This window comes from Mytilus californianus, unplaced genomic scaffold, assembly GCF_021869535.1.
Source record: "Mytilus californianus isolate M0D057914Y unplaced genomic scaffold, xbMytCali1.0.p SCAF_7, whole genome shotgun sequence".
NCBI lineage: Eukaryota > Metazoa > Mollusca > Bivalvia > Mytilida > Mytilidae > Mytilus > Mytilus californianus.
In genome coordinates, this window is record NW_026262723.1 from 2414986 (window position 1) to 2429446 (window position 14461).

General features: G+C 33.4%; 2 protein-coding genes across 2 annotated transcripts in view; one reads left to right on the forward strand and one right to left on the reverse strand.

The window, feature by feature from the left end:
- The window catches only part of LOC127708176 (uncharacterized), a 97021-nt gene that overhangs the window by 53287 nt on the left and 29273 nt on the right, over positions 1-14461 (forward strand). The window lies entirely within an intron of this gene.
- The window catches only part of LOC127708170 (uncharacterized), a 31993-nt gene that overhangs the window by 8422 nt on the left and 9110 nt on the right, over positions 1-14461 (reverse strand). The window contains exons 3-11 of the mRNA XM_052213013.1: positions 13650-13757; positions 12052-12220; positions 11389-11504; positions 10504-10775; positions 9726-9847; positions 7986-8327; positions 7477-7590; positions 1321-1453; positions 10-117 (exon numbers count right to left, since the gene is read on the reverse strand). Coding sequence (XP_052068973.1) covers positions 10-117; positions 1321-1453; positions 7477-7590; positions 7986-8327; positions 9726-9847; positions 10504-10775; positions 11389-11504; positions 12052-12220; positions 13650-13757 — 1484 coding nt within the window. The remainder of the gene's footprint in view (positions 1-9; positions 118-1320; positions 1454-7476; positions 7591-7985; positions 8328-9725; positions 9848-10503; positions 10776-11388; positions 11505-12051; positions 12221-13649; positions 13758-14461) is intronic.

A 14461-nucleotide genomic window follows, 5' to 3' on the forward strand; every position in this document is an offset into this window, starting at 1 on the left:
ATCACTTACTTTATCATTTGCCCATTTCTTGTACAAGAATTTTGATTTTCCATCATCTCCAAGGACAAATTTAAAAGTGTGTGGTTGGGAATGGCCACTGATTGGATTGATAAAATCCTGAAATAGAAGAAAAAAGTGTTAAATATTATAGTGTTATTAACTGGCTGTTTCTGTATTGGCCCTGTTATAGATTCGAGGTTAGCTGTATTGGACCTGAGACTTGTGCATTACAAAATCACAGAATTCCGTTACAAGTCGTTACAAAACACTGAACATCATTTAAACTTCTTTTTTAAGATATTAAGTTAAAAAAAAAAGTTGCCACTTATTTAACCGACATTTTGATTCAATCGATGTTCCATTCGTCTGTTTATAATGCATGGCTGTGATTTCGTAATGCATGGCTGTAGCTAATTCTCCTTTCATAATGACCAGTTGTCGAAATTTTCCTTTTATAAAACATGGGCATTTCTATACATAATGTAGTAAGTTGGTTAATAATTATCAATAATAGGCTATTTTACAAGGTAAGTATGTTGGCAGTATTGACTATATATCTCCTTTCATTGCTTCCTAAGTTATATGACTAGGACAGACTTGCTACATGTCCCTTCCTATTTTTTTTTTCAATTTTATCTTTAGTGGTCTGACATAATTCCAGTTATAACTAAGTGTGTGCAATAACATGTATATTGACAACTGCTGAAGAAGGCCTTTCTCAAAGGGCAATAAGTATCATGGCACTTCTCAGTATGTAAACAAACAAATTATAAGATATAAATAAATAAAAGAAAGAAAGGGAATTGTAGCAAGTCCTTTTAAAAAGAACTACACTGACATCATTATTCATTGTGTGTCTTGCTATGCCCCATGGTTGCCTAAATTTTTGTATTGCTTTTGCAAGACGGCTTAACCCTTTGAGTCCCAGGACACAATGATATGTCCATTACATATACATGTAGTTATTATTTTAATTGACTTAAGCTTGGTAATAATACGACTGAATCCATACACACGTACAATGTGTATATATATTATACTGATATAATTATGATAATTGTGATAAGATAAAACATGCATTTTATATAAGAAGATCTCATAGATTTAAACTATTTTTTTCTGTAGGTTACTGATGTGTAAACTAAGTCGGTTAACTCACAAACTGAATAAAAGTCAAAAGGACTTTCATCTTAAGTTTGTGAGTATGCGATCCAGTTTACAAATTAAATATGATATGCTTGAATGAAGTTGGATTTTAATTGAGGGTCTGATCCATTAATTTTGTTTTTGAGTAGCAAACTGTCACAATGACTTCTGTACCTTAATCCAATTTGTAACGTCATAAACATCATTGGTTTCGATGGCGTGGGGTTTTGGTTGGAAGCAGTTTTCAAACGCATGCATTAGTCTTGGTAGTGTAAAAGCTGCATGTTTGTTCAACCATACTGAAAATCTGAAAAAAATGTTCGTTAAAATTATAAAGAACATAAAACTATTCAATACTGGTATGTATGAAATAAATGAAGATCGGTATTGTAAGAAAGCTGTTGTATTATAAAATGATGAATTCCATTTAATTGTATAATTACATGAAAGAATTAACTCATCCAAAGTTAACACAAGAGTGCAAACGCTGAACTGTCTCACCTTTTTTAGCTCACCTGGCCCGAAGGGCCAAGTGAGCTTTTCTCATCACTTGGCGTCCGTCGTCCGTCGTCCGGCGTCGTCCGGCGTCGTCCGTCGTCGTCCGTCGTCGGCGTAAACTTTTTACATTTTGAACTTCTTCTAGAGAACCACTGAATGGAATGAAACCAAACATGGCATGAATGTTCCTTATGAGGTGCTGACCAAGTGTTGTTACTTTGTAGCCGATCCATCATCCAAGATGGCCGCCAGCGGGGGACTTAGTTTAACAAAGGACCCTATGGGAAATGCATACAAATGACTTCTTTTAGAGAACCACTGAATGGAATGAAACCAAACATGGCATGAATGTTTCTTATGAGGTGCTGACCGAGTGTTGTTACTTTGAAGCCGATCCATAATCCAAGATGGCAGCCAGCGGGGGACTTAGTTTAACATAGGACCCTATGGGAAATGCATACAAATGTCTTCTTTTAGAGAACCACTGAATGGAATGAAACAAAACATAGCATGAATGTTCATTAGGAGGTGCTGACCAAGTGTTGTTACTTTGTAGTTGATCCATCATCCAAGATGGCCGCCAGCGGGGGACTTAGTTTAACATAGGACCCTATGGGAAATGCATACAAATGACTTCTTTTAGAGAACCACTGAATGGAATGAAACAAAACATAGCATGAATGTTCCTTACAAGGTGCTGACCAAGTGTTGTTACTTTGTAGCCGTTCCATCATCCAAAATGGCCGCCAGCGAGGGACATAGTTTAACATAGGACCCTATGGGAAAGGCATACAAATGACTTCTTTTAGAGAACCACTGAATGGAATGAAACAAAACATAGCATGAATGTTCATTAGGAGGTGCTGACCAAGTGTTGTTACTTTGTAGCCGATCCATCATCCAAGATGGCCGCCAGCGGGGGACTTAGTTTAACATAGGACCCTATGGGAAATGCATACAAATGACTTCTTTTAGAGAACCACTGAATGGAATGAAACAAAACATAGCATGAATGTTCCTTACAAGGTGCTGACCAAGTGTTGTTACTTTGTAGCCGTTCCATCATCCAAAATGGCCGCCAGTGAGGGACTTAGTTTAACATAGGACCCTATGAGAAATACATACAAATGTCTTCTTTTAGAGAACCACTGAATGGAATGAAACCTAACATGGCAAGAATGTTCCTTATGAGGTGCTGACCGAGTGTTGTTACTTTGAAGCCGATCCATAATCCAAGATGGCCGCCAGCGGGGGACTTAGTTTAACATGGGACCCTATGGGAAATACATACAAACGTCTTCTTTTAGAGAACCACTGAATGGAATGAAACCAAACATGGCAAGAATGTTCCTTATGAGGTGCTGACCAAGTGTTGTTACTTTGAAGCCGATCCATCAACCAAGATGGCAGCCAGCGGGGGACTTAGTTTAACATAGGATCCTATGGGAAATACATACAAATGTTTTCTTTTAGAGAACCACTGAATGGAATGAAACCAAACATGGCATGAATGTTTCTTATGAGGTGCTGACCAAGTGTTGTTACTATGAAGCCGATCCATAATCTAAGATGGCCGCCAGCGGAGGACTTAGTTTAACATAGGACCCTATGAGAAATACGTACAAATGTTTTCTTTTAGAGAACCATTGAATGGAATGAAACCAAACATGTCATGCATGTTCCTTTCGAGGTGCTGACCAAGTGTTGTTACTTTGAAGCTGATCCTTCATCCATGATGGCCGCCAATAGGGGGACTTCCTTTAACATAAGACCCTATGGGAAATACATACAAATGCTTCTTCTAGAGGTGCACTGAATGGAATGAAACCAAAACATGGCATAAATGTTTCTTATGAGGTGCTGATTAAGTGTTGCTACTTTGTTGCTGATTTACTGTTCAAGATGGCCACCAGGATTTTTTATTAAATTACAGGACCAATATTAAACCAAATTTGGCCTCACTCATTATTAGGGTATCTGTTATGATTTTAATCTATTTTTACATGATTTCCAAAACCAAAGTAGAATCAGGTGAGCGACACAGGCTCTTGAGAGCCTCTAGTTACTAATCATTGATATTATGTTGATAGTCCTAAATATAAAGCTACAACTGTCACATAGACTTAACCAAGAAAACTAAACATAGACCAATGAACCATGAAAATGAAGACAATGTCAGATGAAACATGCCAGGCAGGCATGTACAGCTAACAATTCTTCCATACAACAAATATAGTTGACCTATTGCTTATAGTTTAAGAAAACAGACCAAAAAACAAAAACTTAACACTGAGCAATGGACCGTGAAAATGAGGTCAAGGTCAAATAAAGCCTGTGCGACTGACATATAGATCATAAATTATTTCCATACACCAAATATAGTAGACCTATTGCATACAGTATAAGAAAAACAGACCATAACACAAAAACTTAACTGTAACCACTGAACCATCAAAATGAGGTCAAGGTCAGATGACACCTTACAGTCCTTCCATGCACTGAATATACTAGACCTACTGCTTATAATAACTGAGATATGGACTTGACCACCAAAACTTAACCTTGTTCATTGATTCATGAAATGAGGTCGAGGTCAAGTGAGATCTATTTGACCGGCATGAGGATCTTGCAAGGTATGCACATACCACATATAGTTATCCTATTACTTATTATAAGAGAGAATTTAACATTACAAAAAAAACTTTACTTTTTTTTCAAATAGTGACTTAACTATGAAAATGAGATCAAGGACATTGGACATGTGACTGACGAAAACTTTGTAACATGCATATGAGGCATCTATATACAAAGTATGAAGCATCCAGGTCTTCCACCTTCTAAAATTTAAAGATTTTAAGAAGTTAGCTAGTGTCATAGCCGCAGCAAAATCTCTTTCCATATGTCGAGCTTTCTGCGACAAAAGTTGCAGGCTCGACAATAGGCAGTTGCATTTCAATTTTTTTTTTAGTATGCAATAAAAAGCATTATCCAAGGAGTTACTGTTCTAATACCTTAATATTGAGTAATAAAATGCTTCGCTGGGGCGCAGCTTGATACGACCGCAGAGGTCGAACCCTGAACAGTTGGGGCAAGTATGGACACAACATTCAAGCTTGATACAGCTCTGAATTTGAATTGTTATTAAATATTTGACACAGCATAGGTTTCTGACACATAAAGAATGTGGTCTAAGAACTTGAATTTTTTTAATTTACCTATTATGGTCCAATGTCCAAAATCAAAATACATGGTTAGATTCATCATATCAAAGAACCCCATATGTTCAATTTTTGTTAAAATCAAACAAAGTTTAATTTTGGACCCCAACTTGGACAAACTTGAAAACTGGGCCTAAAAATCAAAAATCTAAACACGTTTAGATTCAGCATATCAAAGAACCCCAAGAGTTCAATTTTTGCTAAAATCAAACTAAGTTTAATTTGGGACCCTTTGGACCTTAATGTAGACCAATTTAAAAAACGGGACTTAAAATTAAAAATCTAAATACACGGTTAGATTTGGAATATCAAAGAACCCCAATAATTCAATTTTTGATGAAATCAAACAAAGTTTAATTTTGGACCCTTTTGACCTCAATATGAACCAATTTGATAGCGGGGCCCACAAATAAAAAATCTAAATTCATGGTTAGATTCAGCATATCAAAAAACCCCATATATTCAATTTTTGTTGAAATCAAAAAAAGTTTAATTTTGGACCCCAACTTGGACCAACTTGAAAACTGGGCCCATTATCAAAAATCTAAACACATGTTTAGATTCAGCATATCAAAGAACCCCAAAAATTCAATTTTTGTTAAAATCAAACTAAGTTTAATTTTGGACCCTTTGGACCTCAATGAAGACCAATTTAAAAAACGGGACCCAAATTAAAAATCTAAAACACGGTTAGATTTGGCATATCAAAGAACCCCAATAATTAAATTTTTGATGAAATCAAACAAAGTTTAATTTTGGACCCCAATTTGGACCAACTTAAAAACTTGGCCCATAATCAAAAATCTAAATACATGTTTAGATTCAGCATATCAAAGAACCCCATATATTCAATTTTTGTTGAAATCAAACAAAGTTTAAATACTGGACCCTATCTTGGACAAACTTGAAAACTGGGCCCATAATCAAAAATCTAAACACATGTTTAGATTCAGCATATCAAAGAACCCCAAGAATTCAATTTTTGTTAAAATCAAACTAAGTTTAATTTTGGACCCTTTGGACCTTAATGCAGACCAATTTAAAAAACAGGACCCAAAATTAAAAATCTAAATACACGGTTAGATTTGGAATATCGAAGAACCCCAATAATTCAATTTTAGATGAAATCAAACAAAGTTTAATTTTGGACCCTTTTGACCTCAATATGAACCAATTTGATAACGGGGTCCACAAATAAAAAATCTAAATACATGGTTAGATTCAGCATATCAAAGAACCCCATATATTCAATTTTTGTTGAAATCAAACAAAGTTTAATTTTGGACCCCAATTTGGACCAACTTGAAAACTGGGCCAAAAATCAAAAATCTAAATACATGTTTAGATTCAGCATATCAAAGAACCTCATATATTCAATTTTTGCTAAAATCAAACAAAGTTTAATTTTGGACCCTTTGGACCTTAATGTAGACCAATTTGAAAACTGGACCCAAAATTAAAAATCTAAATACACTGTTAGATTCGGCATAACAAATAAATAAATGTGATCAAAGATTTTACAAATCTAATGCGCCATACTGGGCAATTAAAGATTACTTCCTGAAATTTTTCAATATTTGAAATTTGAAAAAAAAATAATATTTGAAGAATAATTCTTTTTAATTTCTGAAATCTGAAATGCGAAAAAATTGACCCCCCACAATTTCTTTTTATCCCCCCCCCCCCCCTTTTTCCCCCCAAAAAATTCTTTCCCTCAAGATATGGTCATAATCTCAATTCAAATTTCCAATGGAGTTGGCAACCATAATTACCCATTTAAATTTACCATAGTGCTAACTTAATCTATTTTATAATAGAATTAAAAATATAGTGTCAAATCTTTCATATGGATTTTTTTGTAAAAAAAAAAAGATGCAACATTTGCAGATATTTTTACTGGTCTTCCTTTATAAATATGCATTTCTTTAAACATAATTTAAAAGCAGTGTAAGGGAAGTAACCAAAACGTTGTATTTGGATTACCTCCCTTACACTGTTTTAAATTATCTTTATTGTTCATTAACCATTACTTTATACATAATTTAAAAGCAGTGTAAGGGAGATAATTTCAATGATGTATTTGATTTATCTCCCTTACACTGCTTTAAATTTTGTTTTGTACTAAAGTATTTGTCCATTAACCAGGACAACCTTGTTTTTCCCCCTTTTTTGCCCCTAATTCCTACACGGTTTGAACCATAACCCCCCAAAGCAAATCCTAACCATCCCTTTGTGGTATGGAAACTTGTAGTATAATTTCAGAGAGATCCATACACCGTTCCACAGTTATTGTCTGGAAACTAGAAAATGCTTATTTTTGGCCCCTTTTTGGCCCCTAATTCCTTAACTGTTGGTACAATAACCCCCAAAATCAATCCCAACCTTCCTTTTGTGGTATTTAACCTTATGGTCAAATTTCAAAAAGATCCATTCACTTAAACTAAAGTTAGAGTGCGAAAACCAATGTGTCTTCGGACGACGACGACGCCAACGTCATACCAATATACGACCACAAAATTTTTTTGCGGTCGTATAAAAAGCTGATTGAACCCATGACATAATGAACTAAATGCAAAGATTTTGTCAATATCTTAATAGAGGGAATTATATTTACCTTGAAAAAACCTGATCGATGTCTTCGTGAGTGTGGCCAACCATCAAAAATGAAACCTTGATTTTCTTGAACACTTTCAGTTCAACCAAGAGGCTGAGAAATCCAAATACAAATCTAGAACACAAAAAGTTATGATTTACAAATAATCATATACTATTTAAATTGTGTTTAACAGTTAATATTTTTTCAAGATTTAATATCTTGATATGAACAAGTCCTATTTCTATTGATATCTATAAAATATTTTTAAATCATCTTCATTAATTTCACCTTTAAATAAAAGTTACCAAGGTTTACCAATGGTTAGTTACAATTACTAAAATTCAATTTGTTTCAAGCAGTCATGAATTATTGTATGATGTTCAGTTTGTGTCTGTCATGTTTTAAGGAGTTAAGCATTTAATGGTTGTATGACATTTTCTGCATCACACATGAGAACAAAAATTGATTGTTGCATCCAAGTGTGAATGTTCTTTTACTTATTTTAAATACATACAGTATCACCATACCTGTTTTTATTTTCCCTGGCACAGTTGTCCATTTGAAGGTAAAGAACATCAGGAAGACTGTCTTTAGTCATTAGGAGAATACTTAGAATTACATGGATTGTCAAATTGGAGGAGTGTGCATACTGGTACCAATCAAAAAATCCATATAATCCTACGCCATGCACCAGTGCTCCGACCAAATGAGTTCTCAATTTCCACATTCCTGCGGTAAGGGAAGACAGGTATAAAAAATGAGGTATCTCAGTCTTTGATTGGTCCATGCCATCTATAATCATTGACATATATTTGTCTGGGTGTTGTCTGGGTTTATGGGCATGTTTGTAGTATTTCCTCCTTTCAAGGCTAATAAAAAAAATTGATAACATCATTATATCTATCTAAGTGTGTCTTGCATAAATCATGAACATTTGCACTTACAAACTCAAATTGGTAAAAGTTAAAATGAAAATAGATTAAACAGAAGTAATCCTCACTGCTATACTCTAAAAAATATTTCAAAACAAGAATGTGTCCCCAGTACACTGATGCCCCACACGCACTATAATTTTCTATGTTCACTGGACCGTGAAATTGGGGTAAAAACTGTAATTTGGCATTAGAAAAGAAAGATCATATCATAGGGAACATGTGTACTAAGTTTCAAGTCGATTGGACTTCAACCTCATTAAAAACTACCTCGACCAAAAACTAACCTGAAGCGGGACAGACGGACGAACGAACGGACGCACAGACCAGAAAACATAATACCCCTCTACTATCCTAGGTGGGGCATAAAAAGAAATTTATTTCTGTCCTCAGTCAGGACCTGTAATGGAACGAAAATTTAAATTCAAAGAGGGGGAAAAGGAATTTTGAATCCAGATTTCCCCATACCTTTTAGTGTTAAATTTTGAAAAGAATAAGTTGATTGGTAGCTTAAAAACTAAAAAATCTGAATAAGACAAAAAATCATAATCCCCCTTGAAGTTAAATGGTTGCTGACAAATTAACTGGATGTCGCTTGCTGCTGTATTTCATAAGTGTTTTGTATATAAAATTGTAATCATGCTGTTTCTACAATTTGATATCCTTAAAATTGCAACCGCCATCTTTTAATTAATAGTATCTGATTACTTGATATAAGAAAGCATCAAGTTTGAAATACTTGAAATTATTAATAAAACTCCTTGAAAAATATTCTAATGCAATTTTTATGTAACAATTTTTTTCATTGGTTAAAGGTTACCATCAAATCCACAGTTGACCAGGCGTAACTAAGGAGGGAACCACAATTTTAAATTGATTGGATCAACAAATGTTCGATTACTACAATATTATCAAAAATAAAACAACACCTACCTCGATTTTCGCCATTTTAATGTGATTTTATCCAAATTTGAAACGTAGCAGTAATGTAAGTTTTCACATTTAGTCATGACATCTTTGCGCCAAAATTATTCATGAAGTTTCGCAGATTTTTTTTATTTGACAAATTTATACATTTTATCAAGCTCTAATGTATTATTTCTTTTTGTAATGCATTATAGAATCAGAATAACAGTACTGTAGTTGAAGAGTAGCCACCGTCAATTTTGGTTTGACGGTTGCAAATTTCCATTTTACTTATTTACAGTCTCGCTATGCGTCAACAGTAAAAGTGCATTTGCAACTGTCAAATCGACAATTGACAGATGCAAATTTTCAACTACAGTATAGTTATTCCATAAATACCATAATTTGGCATTTAAAACAATTTCTTACCTTTGCTTTAATAAATGCTGTTCTCTGGTTCTTTTTAATTCCATTCTGGCATTTTGGTCCTTAGTTTCAACCATCTTGGTTTTTATCTGTGTGCATATGTTGCATTTTGATAGCCTTGAGTTCTGTAAAAATATATTAAGAACATTGGTTTCTCCCGAGTTGACCACTTATATAGCTAAATTGTTAAATTTTTTTTAAGTGTACGTATTATTGTTGTTGGCTTCTGCATTTTAGGTATTCAAAAAAAGAAGACCTTTTGATATTCTTACGATTAAGACTGATTATTAAATTTTTTCATCTTTTAATCTTGCGTGTGGATTTTGTTTCGCAACATGACACTTAGATATTTGACATATGATGTCGAACTGTTACTTTGATTCTGATAGTCTCACCCTTCCTAAACAAACTCTTTTTTATTATAAGAGTTATCTCTCCAAGATCAATTTTTCTTTTGAGCGCTTCTCCTTCATAATCATAATATAAAATGACAAAATTTGAGATTGGAAATGTTTTTTGCCAAAAATATAGGTTCAAAATTTACATACCGTACTAATAAAAAATATTGAATAAAATTAACATGTGGAGTTAAATTGGTAGAAATAAATGCATTTTCTAACTGATTTCTCAACTTCAATATATATTGAAACATGAAGTCTTTTTAAAAACTTATTAGTTAACTATACTATATATTTTGTATAATGATGCTTCATTTTTTTCAATACACTATTTTATCTTTTATTACAAGCATATTGCCTAATTTTGAATTAAAGTTTCTTACTGCAGGAATGCTAACATAGCTAACACAATTTCTCCACATCCAGTAGAAATGGGAAAGGGATATTGTCTGCTCTGCATGTTCCTCCATATCATCCTTGTACATTTCATACAGAGATGCTTTTGTTAGACAAGGAGGCAGGTGCAGTTTGGTCTTGTCGGGTTGCTTCTCTGCAAATTTATTTGCATAATCATGCAGCCAGATGGTTGCTGTCTGAGTTGCCGACATCTGCTGATCTTTTCTTTTGCCTTGCCGCCCAATAACCTTTTCACCAACTATGTAAACATAAATTTGAGAAACAGTATAATATTTTGTCATTTCAGTTCGTCTAACTCATGTTAATTATAGCTTATAATATAAAGATATGGGTTTTGCTCATTTTGAAGACTGTTACATGAAAAGTATACTTCTACTAGGTGGGGGGAAGGGGGGGGGGGGGGGGGGGGGGGGGGGGGGGGGGTTAACAACCTTGACAACCTCATAAAGTCAGCTCTGATTAACACCTTTTGCATATTAAATACTTAATTTTACATGATAAGGTATTCAATTACTTTAAATCATACCAATTCAATTTGCACAACAATTATATTATTATGAACTACTATCTTTCAGTTGAAACAGAGACCTTCAAAGGAGTCAAGCGAATTACCCATATAAACAGCCCTGTGTAGGTGTATTTTGATCTATTTTATAAAACTTCAATTTTTTTGTATAATTCATTATGTATGTATTGTTTTTGCAATCTGTTTTTACAGAATTATTTCAATCGTTTTATCAATATTTATTCTTATTAAACAGGCTCTTCTTTTTGGAGAACTTAACTATTGAAAAATATGTGTCCTTATTAGTTATTTATTAATACGATTAATGTTAATCTTATAAACTTACGCTTGTATCTTTTTCTTATTGTGTAATAAGTAGACAGTGGCATTCCAATTACCGTCAAAAATGCAGTAACACAAACTGACCATTCCCCAACCAAAAAACAGAATTCACCATTACCTCTGAAAAAGAATATAAAAAACTATAATAATTTATGTGAAATTGACTGTATGATAAACATATCTGACATCATTCACCTCATTTTCACTATTAAATCATCCTGTAATTTTTTTGTCTATTGGAATTTATGCCAGTGATATGCTTTTCCTGGTTTATGTATCTGCTTGCTGGTAAAATATTATTTTGGGTGTCTAACAGGGGTCCATTTCACAAAAAATCTTACTACTAAAGTTGATGGTAATTAATGTACAATCCAGTATACATACGATCAATCTTAGTCATAAGTTTTTTATTAAAGTGACTCCTGTGCTATTCATCGATGCCGATGGAGAGTTGTCTCATTGACAATCTGACATACAAAACATTGGTGGTAGCCCCTATATTATTCCTCATTTTTATGCCAAGCATTATAGGCAGTTGTAAAATGTTGACAAATAAAGAACATTGCTATGTTTAAATGAACATAGAGCATTATATAAGAATTATCCATATATAATGTTCAGTTTCTGTGTCATACCTGCTTATATGATGTTTTTAATTGATTTTTACCTTGGATGTGTCCATAACCAATTTAGCACCCACTGGCTCAAGTCATGTTTTGACATCCCTGCTAGGTGGTCCCTGAGAGTGTTGATGGCTTCAGTTGGTACTGATGTAAGGCATAAACTTACACAGCAGAAAATAGCAGCAATTGAGTTTATATCTACTTTATGTTGTACTGAAATTACAAAATATAGAAAAAAAATCAATATCAGATATTGATAACAGGATGTTGTTTTGATTAATTGAATGACTTGAAAGTTTAATCAAAAGAAATATTTTACCAACTATTCATTATTACTAAAAAATCCCCAAAACTTTCATTAGGTTGGTGCTATTAAAAATAAAAGAACAGAGTTCCAATGTCTTCTACATTGCATAAAGGAGTAGGTCCAGTAAGACCCCTTTTTGGCCCTAAAATATAGCAGTTTTACAATATTGTTAACTTGTTAACTTCTAGTTATTTATTGGAAAGTAGCATGCTTCTACTACATAAATATGGGCAGTTTTTGACAATACAATAGATATAGGAAGATGTGGTATGAGTGCCAATGAGACAACTCTCCATCCAAATAACAATTTATAAAAGTAAACCATTATAGGTCAATGTACGGCCTTCAACACGGAGCCTTGGCTCACACCGAACAAGAACCTATAAAGGGCCCCAAAATTACTAGTGTAAAACCATTCAAACGGGAAAACCAACGGTCTAATCTATACAAAAAACCGAGAAACGAGAAACACATATAAATTACATAAACAAACGACAACTACTGTACATCAGATTCCTGACTTAGGACAGGTGCAAACATTTGCACATATATTGGGTACCAGCATCATTAACTGAAATCATCACAATTTTAGCATTTCAGTTAAATTTTAGACAGTTTCTGTTTGAAATGAAAGTGGCGGCATTTGTGTTCATACTTAACATTGAAATATAAGTTGTATTTGAGGATAATACATAACATATATGTAATGGTTGAGGATGAACACGGATGCGACCACTTTCATTTTTTGACAAAAACCATCTAAAAAGTGACATTTTTTGGTATATTCGATAGATTTTTCATATTTAAGCTTACATCGGAGTGTTTTTTATGACTGAATCAGTTAAAATCTTTCACATAAACTAATTCAATCAACTGAAATAGACACTAAAGTGTTTAAAAAGTGTCCCAAAATCTTTCGTCAGATGAACCTGAAATTTGAGGCCAAAATCGGCTCTTACCGGACCTACTCCTTTCATCATGTTAAAGTTAATACATTGTACAGTGAAAGCGCATAACTCAAATAAATTTAAAATATGATATGAAGTTTTATAAACTCTTTGTAGAATTGTACATGTGAGATCGCTAACAAGGCCATTCGCCATATAATTAACATTTTCTAAGTGCATAACTCTTTTAATAAAAAGTTGATCAGGCATATAAACTATTTTTTAAAAAGTCTATTAACAACCACTTCAAGTTTGACAAGTAAGATTTGTACATGTGAGAGTGCTAACAAGACCAGAAGGATGGACACACAGATGAACTGACAGACAGACAGATGCTCAGTATTACTATGTCCCCTCCAAGCGTGGCATTTTTGAAAAGTATAAATACCCTTTTTTTTCTTCAGTCTGGATAGGGGAATATCTTCATCTGACCCACTTAAACTTAACAGCCTCTTCCTACTATAACTGCCTTTAGGGCGACCTCGTTTTCTTCTGGCTGGAAAATAACCAATGCATTATATATAACAGAATAAATTGAAATCTGTATATTTAAAATAGTTGAATTTTTTTTTTGGCAATTTCAGGGCCAAATTACATACATTTTCTGTTTTTTTATGAAGTAATCTAGTTTAATTGACCGATACAAAAGACAGTAATTGCTTTATTCCATATTTTGATAGAAATGTTTTAATGACACTTATTTATCAAATGTTTTTTTTACCTCTGCTCTTTAACAAAATATACATGTTATTTTAAGATGTAATAAATGCTCCGGCATGATCAGCTCGATACAACTGCAGAGGTTAAACACTGAATAATTGGGGCCAGTATAGACACAACATTTAAGCTTGATACATCACTGAATTTGGATTGTGATTAAGTATTTGACACAGAATAAGTGTGGTCTAATGAACTTAAAAAATTTAAATTTACCTATTATGGTCCAATATCCAAAATCTAAATACATGGATTGATTCAGCATATCAAAGAATCCCAAGAATTCAATTTTTTATGGAATCAAACAAAGTTTAATTTTGGACCCTTTTGACCTCAATATAGACCAATTTGAAAACAGGACCAAAAATTTAAAATCTAAAAACAAAGTTAGATTCGGCATATCAAAGAACCCTAATAATTTGATTTGCTGAAATACATGGTTAGATTTATCATTTAGCATATCAAAGAACCACATATATATTC